The 22,588-nt window shown below is 48.9% G+C and overlaps 1 protein-coding gene across 1 annotated transcript in view; it reads left to right on the forward strand.

Moving 5' to 3' along the window:
• Positions 1–21,210, forward strand: part of gpc4 (glypican 4) — a 33,112-nt gene extending 11,902 nt beyond the window's left edge. The window contains exons 2-9 of the mRNA XM_042074463.1: positions 8,254–8,412; positions 14,767–15,164; positions 15,871–16,036; positions 16,583–16,713; positions 16,961–17,110; positions 17,276–17,403; positions 17,501–17,673; positions 18,074–21,210. Coding sequence (XP_041930397.1) covers positions 8,254–8,412; positions 14,767–15,164; positions 15,871–16,036; positions 16,583–16,713; positions 16,961–17,110; positions 17,276–17,403; positions 17,501–17,673; positions 18,074–18,294 — 1,526 coding nt within the window. The 3' untranslated portion in view covers positions 18,295–21,210. The remainder of the gene's footprint in view (positions 1–8,253; positions 8,413–14,766; positions 15,165–15,870; positions 16,037–16,582; positions 16,714–16,960; positions 17,111–17,275; positions 17,404–17,500; positions 17,674–18,073) is intronic.
• Positions 21,211–22,588: the final 1,378 nt, after the last annotated feature.

A 22,588-nucleotide genomic window follows, 5' to 3' on the forward strand; every position in this document is an offset into this window, starting at 1 on the left:
GGGGTATAATTGCTTCCACCTGAACCTTGCTCTGTTCACTTGAGCCAGTCTGTCCAGTTCTACCCAGAAGGTGCTCTGATAGCTCTTTGTGAATGTGCTTTTACAGCATAATGTTACACCCACCTTGACATCTACTTCATTAGCTGGTATACAATCAGCCATTGCCCAGAGCTCCGGGCGTCTGTGGTCTTTTGAAAGGAATGGCTCACGCAGGCGGAGAGCAGGGGAACGTTTCTAGGGGTCTAGTGTCCGACCGCGTCGGTCCCGCACGCTAAATGAGCGCAAGAGTGGTGGACTTGCTTGAGGCATTCACAAAGAGCTGACCTGGGAAGTTGGGTAGGCAGGGAGCTTTTGTGTGCAGAAACAAAGCCGGAGACGGTGGGCTGAGGACCTGGGAGGGAGAGCGAGACAGACAGAGAGCGAGAGGCCACAGCCATGTTGTGGAATCTCCCCAGGGCACTCTGGGTAAATGTTCATGGATGACAGCATTTTGGAATGTTCGCCAGTGGAGAGTTTTAATTGGCCAGAGGCCCTGACTGGGTTCGTAATCAGAGGTGGATTCTGGTTGCATGGGGCGAGGCCTATGTGTTTGTGTGCCTGACTATGAATGAATTCACATGTGTTTGACGCTTTGACCAAGGTTCATTTATTTTTGATTTTTTTTACCAGTCCATACCTTCCAATCAGTTGGGTTTAAGACTTAATTCAACCATAGAGACATGTGCCGCCAGACAAGGAAATTGACATGTCCATGCTGCTGGTTAACTCGAGACATCTCGTGAGCTGGCTGTAGGTTTGAGTCAGCTCTGCTTCCAAACACCTTCAACAGAATTGAAGTGTGCACAAAATGGAAGCTGACATTGTTTCTAATAAAGTCTACTGAGACCCTGCACTCTTGTCTTTTTTTTATCAACCGCGTGCCATCTGAAAAGCAAACCTTGGCAGTTTGGTGTTTTGACAGCTGTGTTTGGGAAAGATTTTGATCCCTGATTTATTTAAGGAAACATAATTTTGCACAAATGCTTTCCAAGGTCTTGTGGCTGGCTGCCTGACTGTAAAATATCTCCCTCCAAATTGAATTCTCCTTAAGTTAAATTCCTATTGCACGGAGAATGTTAAGTGCTCTGAACCATTGCACAGAGAATGTTAAGTGCTATTTTATATGGATTAAATAAGGTTGGAACCGACGTGGTAATGAATTTCAGGTTTTTTGTTTTTGTCCAAACTGGTCCATTAGTGTTCTGCTTTACTCTGAACAGGACTAGACATGAAGTGCTCACTAGTTCATGAGTTGTGCTCATGAGTTCTGGCCTTTGGTCTTCACAGGCATGAATCATAACTGTGCTGCCTACATGCCACCACACACATGTAATGTCTTGTACAAGCAAATGAATGAGTGCTTTGAGCATGAGCGCATGAGTCGAGACATCTCTTTCTCTGTGCAGATAGTAGCTACATGGAGAAACTGAAAAGGAGAGGTTGGAGAGGTTGCTTTCATCTTTAACTTTCCAGGTTGCCCCTCCCTACAGACTAAGCTGGACTGACCATGAGTTATATTAAGGTTGGTCATCAATGTTCTCAATGTAGCATGTGACCAGTCAACCTTCCAAGTGAGTAGAGACAGGTTGCCATGGTACGACTGAATGGACGAGGGTGATTGGCGGGTGTGCTGTGAGCGAGCCAGGTCCGTCCGCGCTGAAAGAGCAACTTCCCTTGGAGTGTGAGGGTCATGCTGGCTGTTTTTGCGCGGGATATCCTGCTCGTTAACTCGCTTCCTTGTTAACACGACACCTGCCCCATGGGGGTGACATGGGATGTCTGTCCAATCGCTTGCTGGCTGCACTCGGATATGGCTAATAATGTGTGATTATTCCTTGGAAGAGGTCCTAATGAGCCTCGCCCCTAGCCTCTGGTACTGTACAGCCTTCTTTGCCAGAGGAAAGCCCCAGTGGAACAAACAAGGCCGGTGGAAAGGTTTTTCAGAGAATGACCTACGAACATGTGCTCACGGCACTAGTAGGGGCTCTAAGTCTTCCACTGTAGGGAGTTATATTAGGAATGGAAAGGGGTGGGGAGTGGAAGAACACTATAGTAGGTCGACACGCATTAAGTCTTCTCAAGGGGGTTATTGGCTCTTTGCGCTTTCTTTTTGTTCTCCAGACTCAGGGTGTCCTTGCAAGTTGCAGCCGCGTATCATCACTTGTTACACCCCGGATATCCCACGTCTGCGAGTGGCTGACATCTTGCCGTCGTCATAACAAACAGAGGAAGCAAGCAGCGACTTTTCTGTCAGAGAATAGTTTTGGGAGGGAGTTAATACATCACTTGTCATGGTTGCTGAAGATGGCCTGAGAAGGGGCTGATCCGTGTGACTCATATAGAGAAAGTCTGTTATTATGATGTCTCCACCTCTCGCTTGGCTTCGATCCTTTCTCCATACGACATGACCTACTTCCTCAAGCCCACCATTTTGATTTTTTCCCCCCCTTTTTTCTTGCTAGTAGGGGCTGAAGCCAGGCACCCCTGACATTCTCATTTAGCCGCTTGGTTTGAGTGCTAGAACCTGAAAAGCATTATTGTGTTGGCCAAAGTGCTGTAAACTTGTCATGCCAGTATCTGAGGGGCTGAGCTGGAGTGGGGAGGAAAGGGAAAGTAATACCCTGGACTGATGAGCTCCATATGAGCGGCTGGCCTCTAATAATGGTTTCCGGTTACAGACATCCTTATTGAGCATTTTCTCTTTTGCGGTTGAACCACACAGCTTAAGTGTGTGCACGTTGTACCTTCTTGTTCCAACACGGTTTTATTAATACAATGGAGAAATGTTCTTCCAAGAAGGTCCATTGAAGTCTCTCTATGTGCCCCCAAACAGCCCAGAAGCATCAAGCCAGAGACTTGTCACTATTGTAGCCTTGACTTTAATAGTGTAAGTCAGCACTGATACTTTTTCTTGCTTACTATTAGAGAGCTGGACAGGGGATTTTGTTGTTTGTTGTTTTTGTGCAGAAGAGTCAAGAAGTTCATTTGTTGTCATGGTGGTATGGTTGCAAGGGTTCACCTCTGTCTTCCTGAGGCTGCAAATGATAACCTGCAGTTATTTTTCCGTCTGGATGTCCTTGGGCCACACAGACGGAGAGAAGGGTGGAGAATAGAGAGGCTGACCGAATGGTCAGCCTTTTCTCCGATGGCCTTGGGGCCACACAGAACGCAGGAGAAAAGAACAGGGAAGGCTCAGTGAGCGCATACGAGCAGGCAGGGCGGCATGGTGAGGAGGGGAAAAAACCACCTCGTGCCTCAACATGAAACCCAACATTGAGCAGACGACTGTAAAACATAAGTGCTGTGATTTTAGAAATCACATGTATAGTCAGTTACTGCCTTTTAATGTTCCCTCCTGAATTGGTTTTTCGTTTCATCCCGTGTAATTTCTCCACTTTGAACATTAAGAAACTATCACCTTGGGGCTCCAATATGGATTCCTTGTTGTTGCTGTCAAGTTTTGCTCGTAGCAGGTCTTTGTGCATTGAGCGCGAGTAATTAACACCGCCTTTTCAGTGACACCCTGGAAGACGTCCAGTTCATCTCTAGCTATGGTAATCACTGTCTCCAGTCTTGAGCAGCTGATGCCAAGTGCTGCTGTCCTACAGCTTGTTTTGATCCAGTCCTGGGGTCTGGACTGTATGAATGGCCGAAAGAAACGGAAAAGTCTGACTGCTCTACTCTGACAAATGGCAGGCCCCATCCCCCTGCAGTCACAGGGAGGGAGTGCCTTGAGGGGGTGAGAAAGCAACTGTAGGGTGTGTGGCTCTGCCCTTGCCTCTGTGCAGGGCAGTGTGCAAAGGTTGTTTACACTCACAATAGGCAACAAATGTAGCATCGGCCCACAGACTATGCCCTCAGCTTGCATGCCATTTTACTTAACAAGAATTCCAAAGTGTTGGGTTTTGGAGTGTGTGCGCTCTGATTGCCTTCCAAGAAAGACCCCCCCCCCCCCCCCCCCCCCCCCCCCCCAACTCTGGGTTTTGGGTCAGATGTTAAAGCGCAACACATTTGAAGCAGAAAATGCTGTCCATGAGGATGTTTTCCAAGTTGACTGCCCATGGGGTTTACAAGAACAGCAGAGACTCCGGTGGCGCTACAAACACTGTGTTGACAGAGAGAATGAGTGTTTCATTATCTCCGGCTAAATTACATTCGCCAGTGTTCATGTCATCACAGCGACTGAATGGCCGCTCTTAAAGTTTGAGTTGTCCATCACCATACTGCTGTTGTCATATAGGCGCCTCTGAATGCGTCCGCAGAGCAGGATGCCACGGCTGCCTGGTTGTCTCTCTCTTTGGCGGGCGGGGGGGGGGCTTGTTGATGTGGCGGACTGACCGATTTATGGCCACCAAACAGCAAGATGGCCTGAAATAATCCCAACGGGAATTTACAACCTCTGCCCCAGAGTGCACAGAGCTGTGTGTGTGTGTGTGTGTGTGTGTGTGTGTTCTGGTGGGTGGTGCATCCACCGGCCAGTGCTGGACCAGGGTCAGAGGACGTGGCCTTTCTCAGAGGAGTGGCTGTTAACCTTTGCCCTCGCTGGTTAAGCCTGCAGGGTCATCCTGTAGGGGTGGCGTGCTGAGGGCTGTCTGGCCGTGGGTTTGGGTGGGTGGCACTGGGGGTGGGGATGGGATGTGGGCTAATCTGGGTTTTGTCCACAAGGCATTTTCTGCCTCCCTCCTCCCTTTTCCTTTTCCAGCAAACAGGGCTCGAGTAATATGGAAACACTGAGGGGAAGTGACTTTACGAAGCGCTTCAGCCGTGAGCTCGCTAAGCCACACAGTGGCCACAGAAGGAAGAGGGGGCCCTGCGTGGGCCGAGCCACGAGAACGTTCATGTACAATCAACTCACAACTTGTTGAGAGTCTTTATGGAAAAGGGTGTTTTAGAAGCCCTGCCTGTGGAATGGGGAGGAGTGGAAAGGAAATTGATCATGTGTGTTGAGCTGGCCGAAAGCCCAATTTACCGACCCTTGACCCTGGTGTCCAGACCAGGGCTTTTGAATGATACCTGTTTACAGCTAATAGGGAAGCAGAGGAGACTTGGCTTATGTGTTCAATAGTCATAAAAAACCCTGCGTTGTCAGACGTGTCTGTGCCAAAAGTACTTTGTTTAATGAGGGTCCTTGTGCAAAATGGGCTGTAGACTACTTCAAAAGGTTCAGGAAGACACGCAGTAATTAAAAGTGATGCCTTATTTGTGTGCGTATCTTTCCTGAGGTCACTGAGGACTTGGTCCGGAGCTCTCTGAACTATGATCTTATTTAGTTAATCATGTGCTGGGGGGAAAAAAAACCCTTTGCAGATTCCTCTCATTTCATTGGCGAGGCCTGGCCAAGTGGATCAGCAGGCGATGTTTGGCCCCGTGCGCAATCAATGGAAGCAAACAGCGCTCTGTTCTTCCTCGCCCGCCCGCCGTCAGCCCTGAGAAATGAACTCTGTTTTTCGTGCAGCTTGGCCCTATTAAACACAGTAGCATGTTTGTTCAGAGCGCTCTGAGTGACTTGTTTTTCTGAATTTCTCTCTTGGACTTTTCAGCAGGCTCTTGATATTATGGCTGGTGAGCACGACACATGGACACAATTAGGACGGCTCTTTTTGCTCAGGCATTGTCAGATGTGACGGTTGGGAAAAAAAAAAAAGTGTTGATCGGGGCCTTCATCGCCACCCTTGCCCGCCACTGCTGGAGAAGCCTGTTGACTGTGGGCAGTTGGTTGCGCTGGCTAAGAGGAGGCAGGAGCGGCCGCTTGTTTGCCTGCGCCCTGAGCAGCAGGCGGGGGTTGGCGTGGGTTGGCGGTGGGTAGTGGCCAGCGCTCGGGGCTGTGGCGGCCCCCGGCTCCTAACTGGGCTTTTATTGGCCCATGTGTGCTTTACTTACCCCCGCGTCCCGTTTTCCAGTCATCCCACAAGACCCCCCCCCCCCCTTGCGTCCCTCTCCACTGGCCCTCATACAAAGAGCCGTGTGTTGAACTCATGGATATGAGGGTGCTGTAGGAAGGCTTTCACCAGGTTTATGTGTTTGTGTGTGTATGTGTGTGGGTGTGTGTTTTGAGAGTGTGTGTGTGTGCATGTGTGTTTTTGGGGTCATGTTCTGGCGCCTGTTTTGGATGGGCTGACAGCCAGTGAGGCACAAGGTAGGGCTCTAGTCATCAGATGGGATGTTTAGAAAAATGATGTGAGGAACAACTGTGGGTTGGTCAGTTACTTAGTTATTTCAGTGCTCTTACATGCATTCTGACCTGAAGTGGACATTTTTAGAATACCTAACTTGTTCTGTAGGAGAGATGTTTACAAATAGTAGCTGTGAAGTGTTGACAGGAGTTAAATGCATCTCTGTGTGTGTACCAGTGAACAGAGAATAGTAAACCCACATGTCTAACACTGCTTCCTCCAACACACACATGCACACTTCCGACATGACATCTTGTTGTCTTTGCGCTTGTGGCCGGCGAGGGTCCTACAGCAGTGGCCAGCGCTGGTGGTTGGCCGGTGATTATTTGTCGGCGCTCAGCAGCAGCTCGGTTTACATGACTGTGTGTGCCTTTGGAGCACGTGGTGCGCACACACACACTCTCTGGTCCGGCGCCACAGATGGAACAAGTCTGGCTCGCCCCACGCTCTCTGGAAGCGCCACACGAGTAGCCGCCACCTGACGTGCGTCCTGTCGGCCCTGGCTTGCAGAGGCGCCCTGGAAGGACGCCTGATTGGCTTGGCCGGCCTGTTGGGGTCTGGAGGCTGGAGCCATCACACAGCCGGGTGGTGAAAGGCCCAGCCTCTCTCTCCTGGCTCTTTGGGGAGCTCAGGGAGTGGGCTGACTGCCCAACGCAGAGCAAGAGGCAGGGGAGAGGGCACATCACTCAGGGTGCCGACAGAAGTGTAGACATTAAGCTACTAAACGCTTCTTTAGGTGCACAGATTTGGATGGGGCATTGAAAAGAGGATATGGATGCTTTTGTTAAAGAGCACAGTGCAATCCATCCACCATCATGTTATATATAGCTTGTATATTAAGGTCTTCGTTGAGAAAAGAAGAACATTGTATGGAGAGTCATGTAATACTGTGTGGTTTTTTTTTGTAAAAAAAAAATGCAACAGTACACTAGCCATAACAAATAATTTGTCTGTGTATAACTGGAGATTTTATAGGCTGTGCTTAGCTCTTCCCTAACTGTTTGCTCCGCCCCACTTAACACTGTCATAATGACACTCATTTTTTAAATATTTTTACTGCTTTTGATGAGATATGAAACGAGACATCATGTTTGAATTTGTGTAATAGGCCTGTTAAGTGCTGTCTGAATAATTCTGCGTGAATAACGAGTAGACTCATTCAACCAAAAACGCTAACGTGATTAATTGATCGTTGGATTTGCAAGAGTGTTTCTGTGAGTGTGTGCAGTGTGGTTGGGGAGTGTGTTGTGATGAGTGAGAGAGTGTGTGTGTGTGTGAGAGCTGTGTGAGCACTGCTGTGTGAGAGTGCCCTTGTCTGGCCGCCTGTGTGTGTCTAGGCCAGTGCAGAGCAGCAGCAGCTAAAAAGCCCAAGCGGCAGTCCCAGGCCCAGTGAAAGGAGCCCTGTGTTCTAGGCAGATTCCAGCAACTCATATTAAACAGAAAGAAAAACAAAACATTATTGCAGCTGCGACTACACATTCCCGCCTCTGCAGCCCCCCCCCATTTGCCCAGCCACCACCACAAGTCCCCTTCGAAATTAACGCGTTCACTTCGTTCTGACCACTCTCTTTGTCAGCGCGAGCCGTTTCGGCCCCACATTCCCTCCGTGAGCATAATGGCCTGGTCTCCAGACCTGCTCGTCGACACGATGGGTTGAGGGGAAGTGCTGTCCGGCTGCTCGCTGCACTGGCTCCTCCTAACACTTGCATACCGTCATGCTAGGACCAGGGCTATGAACACAGTGGAGGCAACGTGGAGCATGAACTAAGATGATTAGAAGGCTATGGCGAGTATGTTGGCTCACGTAGGATAACTATTATGCTTCAGTTTAGTCTCACTGAGTTCCTTTGTGGTCACCGAGCAGCTATAAAATACACGGATCTGTGTTTGAAAAGTTCAAAATGCCACATTCCACAATGAGCGCACATTCCAAAGAACTGGTGTAATCCGCGTGTCGATGTTATCGCAGCGTTTTTCCTGTCTCGTTGTGCGCCCGGTCTGGTGGCTGAGCGGAGATTGAGCGTGTCCTTCCTCCCCGCAGGTGCCCATCTGAAGGTGTGTCCTCAGGGCTTCTCCTGCTGCACGCTGGAGATGGAGGAGAAGCTGAGCCAGCAGAGCCGCTCAGACCTCAAGGAGCCCGTGAGCCGCCTCAGCTCCAACATGCAGAGCACCTTCACCCAGAGACACCGCCACTTCGACCGTGAGTACCTGCCCTCGCCCTCGCCCCCTCACTCGCTCATCTGCCACTCTCAGTCACGCCTGCATTCTTTCACCCACGCACATCCTTATCAGATAAACACAACAAATAAGGCCAGGAGTGTCTCTGAGTGCAACTGATTTATTCTCAATCACGTGACGTGCCTTTTACCAATGAGAAATGCCGTAGAAACATACACACATAGCACTATTATATTCACTTCTGTTCCAGCCCATTTTCCTGCACATTCACAGTGTTATGATGGGCCAGATTGCCGCATATTTACACATTCTGACTCACACCCTCACAGCTGAAGAACATAAGGGGTGGGTCTCGGTTAACACACACACACACAAACACACACCCTCAGTGCCCCCTGCTCTGTGGGACATCTGTCGTGTGCATATGCTTCTGCTGATCCATATCTGTCCTCATTGGATGGCAGAAATTAGATATGTATGCAGACACCGTATCAAGGCCAATTATGCACGTACACACACACACACACACACACACACACACACACACTCAAACACACAATGCTTCGGTGTGCCCATTTGAATCCATTCCTTTAGGGTGTGTTATGTGTATGCTCTGTGGCTCTGCCTTGCTCCCTCCCCCTCTCATCTTTGACGGACACCTCTGCCTGAGACTCCCAGTCGATCCACCACTCTGTCTCCACCTGTCTCTCTATGTCCCCCTTTCCCTCTCTCTCTCTCTCTCTCTCTCTCTCTTTCTCTGGATCACACACTCCCTCTTGTGCACACACCCTCTCTCTCTCTATCTCTCGCTCTCTCTCTCTCACACTCACACACACACACACACACTGGCAAGCTGGCAGACAGACCACACACGCTCCCAGAGCCAGGCTTCCTCCCTGGCCTGTGAGCGGCTGTAAATATCTGCCAGGGCTGCGAGCACTGGGGATCGGGTTTCCCCACTCTGGGCCGCCAGTGGAGCGGGGGAGGGGGGTGGATATGGGGGGGGGGGCATGGGAAACATGCGACAACAGCGCTGACTCACCCAGGGAACCCCAACCCCCATCCCACCCTCTCTCCCCCTGACACACACATGCACATGTACACAAGATATAGAACCGCCATCAGGACTGTGCAACACTGCCCCCGGTGGCCAGGGAGAAATAAGTAGCATCCCACAGATGGATAAGGCGGGGAAATAGTAGCAATCCCTCTTGTGCTTCCAGTGGACAGGGGTGGACTGATATTGAGCGGAGATAAATGGAGACTCTTCTGGGCTCTGGACTCTTCACGCCAACCCTGCTAGCACCTCGTCACTCACGGCTGCTGGCCGGGGCTGGGCTGGGCTGGGGATGGGAGGCGGTCATAGCCAGACTGAGGGGAGGCGGGTGGAGGTGGAGGTGGCTGCAGTCTGGCCAGCTCTCTCCCGCAGCTCCACTGAGGCCTAAACTTAGTGAGGCTTTAGGATGTAAACGGCCCCTTGAATTATAAACTGTGATGACATGTATAGAGTGAGTGTATACATAGCTGTGTGTGTGTGTGTGTGTGTGTGTGTGTGTGTGTGTGTTGAATAGGCTGGAAGGCTGGTAAGAGTATTTGGGGTTTCCCCCCCTTTTATACAGGGGAGCGAGGGGGGGGGGGGGGGGGGGGGGTGTTTGGTGAAGGTTAACAAGGAGACGGCAAATGTTTGAAGAAAAACTACCAGAAAAAAAGCTGATGTGGGCGACAGGCTTTGGGAAAGAACAGAGTTGAACAGAATATTTGCTTGAGCGCGAGAGCGAAGGAGAGAATGGAGAGAGAGATGGTAACGGAGAGAGAGAAGGAGAGAATGGAAAAAGAGAGAGATGGTAACGGAGAGAGAGAAGGAGAGAATGGAGAAAGAGAGAGATGGTAACGGAGAGCGCATGTATTACAGCCAGATGTGAGCAGGAATGTGACATGTCGGAATGTAGTGGCAGCCAGATCCCAACCGCCCTGCTCCTCTCCTCTCCCCCACGCACTCCCCCTCCTCCTTTTCTCCTCCCTCCCTCCCTCAGTCTTTTGTCCCTTTCTCTCTCATCCTTTTCTCTCTGCCATCACTCTGTTCTGCCTTTCATTTTGCTTGCTGTTTCAGGTTTGCATGTCTTTTTGAAGGGTTACCGTGGGAATAAGCTCTGAAGTGGTGTGTGTGTGTGTGTGTGTGTGAGGAAGAGAGCGTGCTGGCGGAGCAGCAGGAAGGTTTCTGGCGTGTATCAGCCAGAGCTCGGAGGCCCCGTGTGGAAGTACTTAACAGCGCTTTGAGCCACCCTTCTGAAGCCTCGAAAATGTCGCCCTACATTGTCATGCACATAAATATGCGAACAATGTGTGTTCCTGCGCTCCGCTCCAAAGAGGGAAAATGCATTACATCTGTACGGGATTGAGCCCTGAAGTCCAGGCAAAGAACAGTTTCATCTGTGGCCAGTCGAGATGGCTGTCTCAAGAGGCTACTGTTTATTTTGAGCCGTCCACAGACACAACCATTTCCTGTGAAGGGCCCAGACAGGAAAGCAGTCCAATGTATTTACAGTAACGTAAAGTGTAGGATCTAGTAGATGCTAACGCTGATCTCTCTCTCCCACACACACACACACACACACACACACACACACACGCACACAACAGGATGTGTTGTGCAGCAGAGCACACTCATCGCTTAGGGCCTGGAGGTTGGAGTCACGGGCGATTAAGTGCTGGCCCAGATAAGTTCTTTTTTTCCTTCTACCTTCCCTCCTTTTCCTCCCTGGTGGCTGCTGTTTGTTCCCTGCCCACATCCGTTCAGACAACCCCCCCCCCCCCTCCCAAGTCCGTCCACAGTGGCCACCCAACTGTCACCCCGGACCGCTGTCCCAATCGCAAGAGCCGCGAGCTGACCCAAACCACACAGAGGGGTACGGGGTCTCGTAAAAGCAAAACGGCTGAAAAGCAAAGATGTCCGCCGGAGAGCTGCAGCAGTGGGAGAGGATATGAGTGGGTGAGGCGGCCGAGGGGAAAGAGGGATTGAGTGACAGGAGTGAAAAAGCAGAGGGATGGATAGGAAAGGTCGGGAGAGGAGAGGAGGGGTCGCTATGACCCAGCGGTGAGTGGAGACGGGCCAAATGCTTGAGCGTGGCGCTCAGCAGCACAGCAGCTCTGCGCTGAAAGGCCCACAGACAAATGCCTTTCAAATGATGTGGAAGTAGAGTGAGGACATGAAGAGGAGGGGCCAGGGGCTTCCCTTAGCATGAACTCTACTCTACTTTTCTCTCAAGCAGTCAAACACAAACACCCACTCGCATACAAATATACATATATACATATATTCTTACTTCCACCCAGCTGGGGCTCTTTAAACTTAGTATAACGTTTAAACTTAGTGCAGCTTTAAACAAGTGCTGTGGGCTTTAACCTTTCGCACACATTCTGAGGAGCATGAGCCAGGCAGGAAGAGCTCATTTAATGTGAAAGTCCTTTGGCCTAGCGTCCAGCGCAGCGCATCATGAAAACAAGATTTTAATGAAGAAGCGAAGATGCCTTTCCCCAGCTCGCTGTCCTCAGACACTTGGCCCTGACTGAACCAGCGCCGCTCCCTGGAGGCTCCAATTTGCCAGACATGAAGGGCTCCTCTCCTCATCCTCTGAGCAGCGCTTTGCTCAGAAATGCGCCCGGCCGTACGCTTGATCCAGGGATAATTGTGTCCGACTCAGTCAAGCAGGGCGAATACATCAAGCTCAGCCTAACAACTGAGGACCTTTTGGTTTTGCTTAACAGCAGTTTGTTAGCTTCTCACTTAAATGACAGCCAGTGAGCTAACTTGACACCCCCTCCCACACACACACACACACACACACACACACACACACACACACACACACACACACACACACACACACACACACACTCCGATGCTCGTCCCTTATGGCAAGACTGTAGACGTGTCCTATGATGATGAAGTGAGTGGGGGACAGGTGGAGAGCTGCTCCCTCCTCTCTTCCTGTCCTCCCTCTCTCCCTCTTTTCTGCTCTCTGACTTTAAACTTGTGGCGGCTCTGGCATTCCTCAGGAGCAGGGAGAGGGCTGGGGGGCTGCGGGTGTGTGTGTGTGTGTGTGTGTGTGGTGGTGGGGGGGTCTTTTGTTTTAATCCCTGTCAATGGAGCTGGGTGCCCTCTCTGCGCTCTTTGTAAGGGTGGGGGGGAAGGGGAGGGGCGGAGGGTGCAAATGGAAGGGCTGCAGTGTTTCCGGTATCCTTGGTGACACAGCGGGGATTTGGGAGTTAAAAACCCCTCAAGTTAACCCGCCCAGTGTCACGCTCCCCTTTTCCCCCTGTCATCCCCTCAGCACACACACACACACACACTCTTTTGAACATGTCCACATGAAGTGGAAGTGACAACATGGTGTGTGGGTTTGTGTGTGTGTGTGTACTTCTGTCTTCACATGTGTGCTTGGCCATTTATGACTGTGCGTGTGTGTGTGTGTGTGTGTGTGTGTGTGTGTGCATGTTTTGTGCAGCTCTGTGGAGTGCTGGTGACCGAAGGACAAATTTGAGCTGGGTGACCGGCATCTGTAAGAGCATGGGAACTTTACATTTCAAAGCCAGGGGGAAAGACACCCAGGCCAGTGGTCCACAGAACAGACGCTTTTTTGTGGAGGAGAGCGAACAAGCTAGTGTGAGAGAGAAAGTTGATACAAAGAGAAAAGACTGAAAGACGAGAGAGAGTGTGTGTGTGTGTGTGTGTGTGTGTGTGTGTGTGTGTGTTAGCCAGAGCAAAAAGAGCACAAGGTACCTAAAGCATTTCTGTGGAATTCTCATTTTGTTCAGATTAAGAAAGTGGGGGTGGTGATGTGAGGTCGGGGGGGGGGGGGGTTCATGGGAGAAGGGGCAGGATTATTTGAGTGAGGGGGTGGCGGTGGGGTTTGTGGGGGGCTGACATTCCTGAGAATGAAGCAGGTCATTGTTCGTGCTCCACACTGAAGAGAGCGAGCTGAAGGAACTGATGAAGTGAAAGCAGGAGTGAGGAGAAGGCTTGGGGGGGGGGGGGGGGGGGGGGGGGGGGTTCTGCATTATTCAGTAATCCTATTGAACATGCCAGTGAGGGGCAGAGGGGGAGAGAAAGAAAAGAGGAATGGAATGTGACAACAGAAAAATGCCATTGAAAGTGGTCAGTCTCAACTGGCTAGATGTGCGAGGAGACGGTTGCGGTTTGAAAACGACCAGCAGCCTCTCATCTATCCCCCTCACTCCCCCCCCCCCCCTCCCCACACACACACTTGCCCCTCTCTGTCATTCTTCTGTTCATCCTCAACTTCTTTCCCCCTTCTTTCCCCTCTCCCATCAGAAAAAAAGATCCCCTGCTTAATGGAACAACGAGGCTGAAAAATGTTTGGACACCAGGGGCAGGTCAAATGGAATATACATTAATCTGTTTGGGTAATAACCCCCGAGCTTGTCTGTTTTTGGGAGCCGGGCTTGTTGGCAGCGCTGCTGGGTTTTTTCCACCCGGCTGCAGAGTGCTGGGGATAGGGGCCGCGAGGAGCATTAAATCTGCCTCTCCCGAGTGCCATTGTATTGACACAGCCATATAGCTACCGCCAAGAATACTGACTTTTTTCAGTCCACACAGAAGAATGTCACATGGTTTTAATGCTTACATGTTGAACCGATGACTGCCATCCCCATGTGTGTGTGTGTGTGTGTGCATGTGTGTGTGTGTGTGTGACATATCAAGCTGTGTCTTGTTTAGAGTCTTATCTGTTTTCTGGAGTCGTGAGTTTGAGACATACAGCCCTGTCTGCCTCCACACCCCACACCCTATACTGGCCTACTTTTGCTTTGGGAGAATCCTCTCTCTAAAAGTATCCCCAAAGATGTAATTAGAAACACACACACACACACACACCACCACCAAACTATGTATTATCTAATCTAATCTAATCCACTCTAATCTATAATATGGAAAATGTACCTTCCACCATACCAGAGTAGTCCTGCAGTGAGAGTGGATTAAAACTGATTCTCTGATTCATGCTCTCTTTCTTGGCCTCTCTCTCTTCCCTGTTCATCTACTCATCTGCTGCTGCTGTTCCATTTTCCTCTTTGCTCTTCTACCATCTTTTGGTAACTTTTCTTGTCTTTTCTTTTCTGTCGCCGTCATCTCTTCCTCTTTTCCCTCCTTTTATTGATGTAATAGTACTGTTTAATGTGAGTTTTTGTGTGAAAAGGTTAGATAATGTTTTAATGCAGGAGTGTTAAACCGCTCTTCTCTTCCTCCCTCTCTCTCTCTCTCTCTCTCTCTCTCTCTCTCTCTCTCTCTCTCTCTCTCTCTCTCTCTCTCTCTCTCTCTCTCTCTCTCTCTCTCTCTCTCTCTCTCTCTCTCTCTCAGAGTTCTTCCGTGAGCTGCTGGACAATGCTGAGGGCTCGCTGCACAGCATGTTTGTGCGCACCTATGGCCAGATGTACATGAAGAATGCCGAGCTCTTCAAGAGCTTCTTCCAGGATCTGCGGCGCTACTACCAGCAGGGCAGCGCCGCCGTCAACCTGGACTCCATGCTGGCCGAATTCTGGGAGGACCTGCTGGAGCGCATGTTCCGGCTGGTCAACGTCCAGTACGAGTTCAGCGACGCCTACATGGAGTGCGTGAGCCGGCACACGGAGCAGCTGCGACCGTTCGGCGACGTGCCGCGCAAGCTGCGTCTGCAGCTCACGCGCGCTTTCATCGCCGCGCGCACCTTCACCCGCGGCCTGGCGCTCATGGGCGAGGTGGTCAACAAAGTGTCCTCGGTGAGTGAGAGGAAGGAGGAGGAGGAGGAGGAGGGAAGTGTGTGTTGGAGGGGAGGCTGCTGGGAAGTGAAGTTGCATGCATCTGTTTGTGAGGAGCTGATTTAGGGAATTGGGGTGGTGTTCACAGGAGGAGGTGGTGTTGTGCAGCAGGGGGAGTGTGGGTGGAGTGTGAGTCTGGGGGGGGGGGGGTTGCTGCTGTGGTGGGAAGTGCGGAGATCCCAGGCTGTGGAGGCAGGTCCCATGGGAAGAGAACAGCTGGCCAAACCCAGTCAGGAGTCACAGGTCAAGGCAGACCAGGTGAGCAGCAGCCCTGGAGGTGAGAGGGGTGGGGGGACTCTCAGGGTACAGGCGGAAGGAGAGGGGGAGGTGGAGGTGGAGGTGTTTGAGACCCAAACACAAGCTGTTGGTATGTAGGTGACTGAACACTCTGGAGGACTTCTAAGGGTCATGTGAAGTTACTCACGGATCTCTTTGTAGTCAGTAATTAACGCACCATTGCTTTTTGTTTGACCCTTCCTGTTCAGCTGACATGTTTTTTTTATAAATTTGTCTCTTCTACTTCTTTTCTCTCCCTTTCCCCCTCTCTCCCTCCCCCTCTCTTCCTCCCTTCCTCTCTCCCTCTCTTCCTCTCTCCCTCTCTTCCTCTCTTCCTCTCTTCCACTCTTCCACTCTTCCTCTCTCCCTCTCTTCCTCTCTCCTCTCCCAGGTAAGTGCCTCCCCCAGCTGTGTCCGCGCGGCCATGAAGATGATGTACTGTCCCTACTGCTCGGGCCAGGTGGCCCTCAAGCCCTGCCCCAACTACTGCCTGAATGTGATGCGCGGTTGCCTGGCCAACCAGGCTGACCTGGACTTCGAGTGGAACAACTTCCTGGGTAAGAGTGGCTCTCGCGGCCGCGACTCTGTCAAGCCTTTGATGTTCCCAGCACCGTGTGAGCTGTGCACAGGACTGGGAGGAAGAGGCAATGTGTTTTCACCATGCGCTAATATGGGCATCAGATTTGTACGATGGTTTATGAGTGCTTTGATGTGTTGCTCCCCACTGTGAGGAACTACGTATTACACACACACACACACGCACACACTCTTCTTTGTTCCTGAACTCAAGCAATCACTTTTGCACACACATCCAAAAAACTCCTTCTCTGGAAGGTAGGCAGTGTTTTCCTGCCAGGGGGCCCAGTTTCAAACTTGTCCATGATTTCACACTGCCTCAGTGCCTTCTCTGTGTGATGTGCTGTATGTTGGTCTGTTCTGCCCTCTAGTGGTCAGATGGAGTAATGGTCACACAGTTTAACAGAATAGTCTCTGATCATGAATCTGCTACATTGGATTCCTGTGTGAAACCTACTGTAGCAGGTAGGCATTTTGTATGTCATACTCCTGTGTAATTGTGAATCTTCTGTGTGTCTGGTATGCAGATGCCATGTTGAGTCTGGCTGACCGGCTTGAGGGACCCTTCAACTTTGAGTCAGTGATGGACCCCATCGATGTCAAGATCTCTGATGCCATCATGAACATGCAGGAGAACAGCATGCAGGTCTCTCAGAAGGTGGGTATCAGCAAAACCATGTGCACAAGGCTAGGTTTGTTTGGACTCCATTCAATCCATAGTTTGGGATAAAGCTTAATTCTGAAATCAATTGCAGATACCATTCTTTAGTAGGCTGTATGTTGGGAAAGACGGACGGGAAAAAGAGAATTTCTGTAGAGATTAAACATCAGCTCTTTACTGACACCAAAAGTGTGCATCAGAGACGGTCGTTTTAAGTTGCGTCTCTCCTTCTCTGTATGTGCAGGTGTTCCAGGGCTGTGGGCAGCCGAAACCCAGTAAGGCCTTCAGTCGCACCAGTCGCTCCATCAAGGAGACCGGCTTCACCGGCCGCTTCCGTCCCTACAGCCCTGATGCCCGGCCCACGACTGCAGCCGGCACCAGCCTGGATAGACTGGTGAGTGGATGACCAGGCCACACACACACACACACACACAGATAGAGCACTGGCTGTCAACAAGAGCCAACAATGATCTGTGTTTGCCTAGACTGACATGAGGTCTGACTCCAAACTTGTCATACTGAGCTGGGTGTAAGTGTTCTCTGCTCTCCTGTTGCCCAGGTAATGGATGTGAAGAAGAAGCTGAAGCATGCCAAGAAGTTCTGGTCCACACTTCCAGACACTGTTTGCGAAGGGGAGAGGGTTGCCATTGGTGATGAGGAATGTTGGAACGGCACAGCCAAGAGCAGGTACTATGGCTCTCCTACCCACACAAAGTGCCAGTGTAACATGAATTACACGTGCCATTGGCTACATGACTGATCTTGGTATTTCTGTCGTTTGTAGGTACGAGTCTGTCGTCATGAACAGTGGCCTGGCCAATCAGGTGGCCAACCCCGACGTGGAAGTGGACATCACCAAACCTGACGTGGTGATCCGCCGGCAGATTGTTGTCCTGAAGGAGATGACCACCTGGCTGAAGGCAGCTTACAATGGAAATGACATCTCATCCGACAATGGTGAGCGGGTCCTTCACAAAACCATACGACAGGGACTCCATGGGATGAGAGTTGGAGCATATTAATTAACTACTTATGTTGTGTGCATTTTCAGATCAATACTTCATTCTGCTTTTTATGTTCATCAACTCCGCCCACTTCTATATAAGAATTCATAACTTTCATTTATTTATTTACATTTAGCAGACACACAAAGTGACTTACATATGTTACAAGGAATTACATTGTCCCCGAGCAAGTTGGGGTGGAGTACCTTGCTCAAGGGCACAACGGTGGAAGCTGGGAATTGAACTTTTCAGGCTACTGCATGCTAGCCCAGTTCCTTAACCACTACACTACATTGTAATCAATGTTATTAGCGTACAGAGTGAGTTCATTTGGCATCTCTTTCTCCCCACAGAGGAGGATGGCAGCGGTGAGGAGAGTGGCAGCGGCGTCTGCGAGTCCCCGCCCTGTGAAGGTGACATGTACTTCTCCACCACGGCCCCGGCCAAGCCCAACGTGCGGTTCGTGCACCAAGAAACAGAGGGCACGAAGGCCGCGGCCCCGGCGGCGCGGGCCAACCTGCTGCTGGCTCTACTCGGCCTCCTGCTGGTCCTGCTAGAGACGCACTGGAGATAGACGCCCCGGCACCGCGGGGGGAAAGGGAGAGAGTGAGCGAGAGAAAGAGAGAGAGGGATGGAGAGAGCAGGGAAACAAAACTGTCTGAGGACTTGGAAAGACTTGCCTTCCAGACCTCGATCTGCCTGTTGATCTGGGGAAGACTCTAATACTATAATACGTTCACTTTTAAAATAAACAGTTTTGTTTTCTTTCTTTTTTTTAAAAATCAAGACAAGGACATTCACGCACATCTGTGGGAGTTTCTACAGAATATCACCTTCCATCAGCTCGGTCTGTTACATTTTTTGTTCCCTCGCCATCTTGAACAGGGTTTTTAACTCGTACCCCACTTCACCAGCAGTGTTTGGGCCCTCTGCTCACATTTTAATGCTTTTTTATTGGTGTTTGAGTAATTATATGGGTGTTTGGAGGGGTTGTGTGTTAGTGGTTTGTTTGTGTGTGTGTGTGTCTGTTTGTCTGTTTGTGGATGGATGTGTTTGTAAATACATGCAAAATCTTTGTCTCTGATAATTAACCTACCCTTGTACTACATATATAGATCAATTAAGCAGCAGTGTAGCAAGTATTCTGTAATCAGACATAGCTTTTATAACCAGGTGTAAGTGTGTGTGAGTGTGTGTGAGTGTGTGTGTGTGTGCGTGTGTGTGTGTGTGTAAATATTTCAGTACTTGGGTTATCCACAATCCATGTTGTGGGGTTAATCAGAACATGTAATTGGCCAAGGTTTGACCACATACTTTGATGACCGAATAGGAAGAGACCAGACTAAAGAAGCGTGTGGTGCAGAAAAGGGCCAAGGGTGAAGAAGTAGCTGGTCTCCAAGCTGGGCTGGTTCAGAAGGAGGGGGATGGCTCCGAGAAGCATGGGCAGGTTTTGTGCTTTTAATTCTCCCCCGATCATCTGAGTGTGTGTGCTTGAGCTGCACCGTATCCCTCTGCCTCAGTTGATCTCAGTACGGCCCCCGACCAGCACCTCCCCTCCTGCCCCGCCCCGCCCACAGAAAGCAAAGCTGATGGCAACCGGTCCACAACACTGCCAGCACACTCTGGCACAATGGCACAATCAGCTGACCTTTCACACTGGAAGTGTCTCATGATGGTCGCCATGTTGGCAGAGAAGTGACCCTGGCAGAGTTGTGTCGTTACTGTATGCTGGCCATGAGCTGATCGGAAGGCAGCCAGGGCTAAGTGTGCATTGTTTAAAATTGAGGACTGTGATGACCCTTGGAGCATGGGAGGTGGGAGGAACACAGGGTTTCATGTGGAAGGTGTGTTTTTTTTTTTTTTGTGTTTTTTAGTAATTGTTTTAGGTACAGCAGCTTTTATGACTAGTTCCAGTGCGACAGCCAATGTTGGTATAGGAGTGGTCAGTGCAATTTTTTATTTTTATTTAAAAAAAAAATAATAATTTGTCTGCATCACCATGCAAAGTTACCTCTCACCTTCAGTTCTTAAATCAGCTTGTTTGTCAATTCTGTGCACCCCTCATATCCTGCTGTTGCCTTAATTTCAAATTACGTCTGAACTTTTTTTATGTACCCAAAAACATGCCATCGGTACGTTTCTCAGCCACTGGATGGTAGTGGTGGACCTAAAAATGGCGTCCTTAGATATTGAACTTTAACCCAGATATTCAACCCTTATTGAATCGTTAGTGTTCAGAAGAATAACCAGTGTTACTTTCTCTATTACGGCTTGTTTCCCATTTGTCACAAGAAAATATTCCACTCTGTGCTTTTGTACAGTAAATTATTTAATTGCATGTTTCTTGAAAGGCATTTATGAACACACCTTCAAATATGTCCGTCATAGGTATCTAAATACAGTATTCAAAAAGTATATTTATATCTGTAGATGGAATGCCATTTCTAATGATTTCATAAATTACCCGATGGGGTTTGTATTGGCTTGGGGTAGTATGTTTTATAAAACATCTGATTCTGTAAGATCGAGCAGTGCATTCTGTTTTGACCCTGGAGTAGGCCATGGTGATTGGGAGCTCTGCAGAGGTGATGTTGGGACTGGGCTGGCCACTGAAATCCTTGACTGAACTTCATTTTAATCTATGTGCGATGCACTTTCCTTTTGGCATTTTACATTTTTAATGCAACTGGACAATTTCACTAGATGTTTTAGACAGGTGTCTGTTAACTGCAATGTAATCTTTAAAAAAAAAAAAATAAGAAGCAATGTACCATTTGATTTCTTTCAAGGATTCTAGAATGGCAGCCCTGAGTCTTTCAAGTCTGCGATGACACTGAAGGCTAAAGGAAGTTCAGCATTCAGTGAGGCTTAGAAAAGCTTGCGCTGTCCTGTCATTGCTTTAGCATTTCTTTAAATTAGCCTTGCTGCCAACACTGAGGGAATGTATGAATCCTGCATTGAAATGCAGTCCTCATATGTCTCTGGCTTTTCCAATTACTGAATCTTTGCTAATTGTGATATTTGTGAGTCTGTAAAAGTAGAGATACCCAAATTGCCTCCGTCATTGTCAAAGATGTAGGGAAGTGGGCGTCACAGACATCAAAAGGCTACACATGTGAGAGCCAGGTTCCTTACATTACTGGCGACATAGACACTTGAAATGACTGGGGAATTCCATTTCTGGTCCACAGTACACCTTAACGCCATGAGGTACTGGATTTTAGTGGAACTATAATGATCACTTGCTGCCAGTGGTCCACACAAGTCATCTCCAGTGAGGATTAGAAACAACTGAAATAATTGTTGAAGTGTAAATAATGAGCAGCCATTTTAGATGTCTCTGAAAGAGGTCATAACAGTTCATCAAATTTGTACTTTTTCAGAGTAAATGTTTTGGAACGAACAAGATGAGATAGAACCTAAAATGTAAATGAAAAAGTATATTAAACATTTTCTAGTCTTGTTGAAATAAAGACTGCAGATATTTAAAGTATGTTTCCGTGTACTTATTTTCAATGTAAAAAGTTTTATGATTTTCAAATAGGCCTACATTAAAAAAGGCCTACAGTGTTGTGTGCTGTGATTTATCACAATTTATATTGTTCAAACCGTTCGGTATTATAGCCTACAATGACTGAGGAAGCCTAGTGATGAGTCCATAGCAACCAGTTCATGTGTTGAATTGGTTATTACCCAATGTGCTTTGTTGAATGGTCTCAATGTTTTATTGTTTTATTTCATGTGAATACTAGTTTACTAGATGAGTAATTTAGTAGGCTATTTGAAGTAATGCAGGAAGTGTGCATGTAGTTTCTATGCTTATTGTGTTTCCACAACAATGTTAGTGTGTAAATCTACTGAAATGGCCACCATCTTGGTGGAGTGTGCGTAAGATCAGAAAGCGGAGGTTAATTTAGGCTATGTGTTGTGACACTGAATACACAATGATCATTTGTATAAGTTTGTTAAACTTACATTAGTGTATAAGGCAGGGATTCCCAAACTGTGGTAGGCTACAAGCTGCCACTAGGGGGTACGCGAGATGAAAAGGGCAATGTCGGAAAGGTGTTAAAAATGATTAATTAATTAATAATCTAATTAATTCATAAATAATTTTGAATCGGGTTATAATGATATGGAAACGTGACATTAAAGGACATTATTTGTAAACTCTGCAGTATCCTAGGCTAGATTTTCATTAAAAAATAAGCTACCCACAATGCACATGATTTCTTGCGGGCAGCCAGAATATCTGACGCGTTAGTTTCGTGGAAATATAGGTAGAAGGCTACGCAAACATGGAAAACTGGCTAAAAACGGACACTGTCCAAAAAAAGGCCTAATTAAAGCGATCGAAGAGGAGAAGCGAGAGAAACAGAGCAGGAGACAGGTAACGGGAAATGGGTTGGGGGGCAGAAAGATGAAGGTGGAAGTGGAGAGCAGGGGGATTTAAAGAAAGGACTAGACAGAAAAGACTGATAAAACGAAAGTATGATGAGCCATAAGCCTAGGCTTCACGTGGATTGGGAGACAGACTGCCCAAATCCACAGTGCGTGGTTTGCAGTGAAGTGCTATCTAACCAGTCAAATGTTCTCCACACTGTTTTTTTTTTAGCGTGCAAGCTCATAGACCAGTTGCACATTTTGATTGTTATCATGTAGGGCGGCTAATTAAACATGATGCCTGGAATGCGTCAATAGAATGTGTTGCGTTTTTATGTGTCGGGTGGTGGGGATGCGCGAGCCGAGTCATGATGTAAAAGGTGGTCTGCGGGAAAAAAAGGTTTGGGAACCGCTGGCATAAGGGATAACCTGTTGGGGAGGATGATGCCTTTTTACTAACTAGGCCTACTTTGGAGAGTCCTAGA

The sequence above is a fragment of the Alosa sapidissima genome, chromosome 20, assembly GCF_018492685.1.
Source record: "Alosa sapidissima isolate fAloSap1 chromosome 20, fAloSap1.pri, whole genome shotgun sequence".
In the NCBI taxonomy this organism is placed as follows: Eukaryota; Metazoa; Chordata; class Actinopteri; order Clupeiformes; family Clupeidae; genus Alosa; species Alosa sapidissima.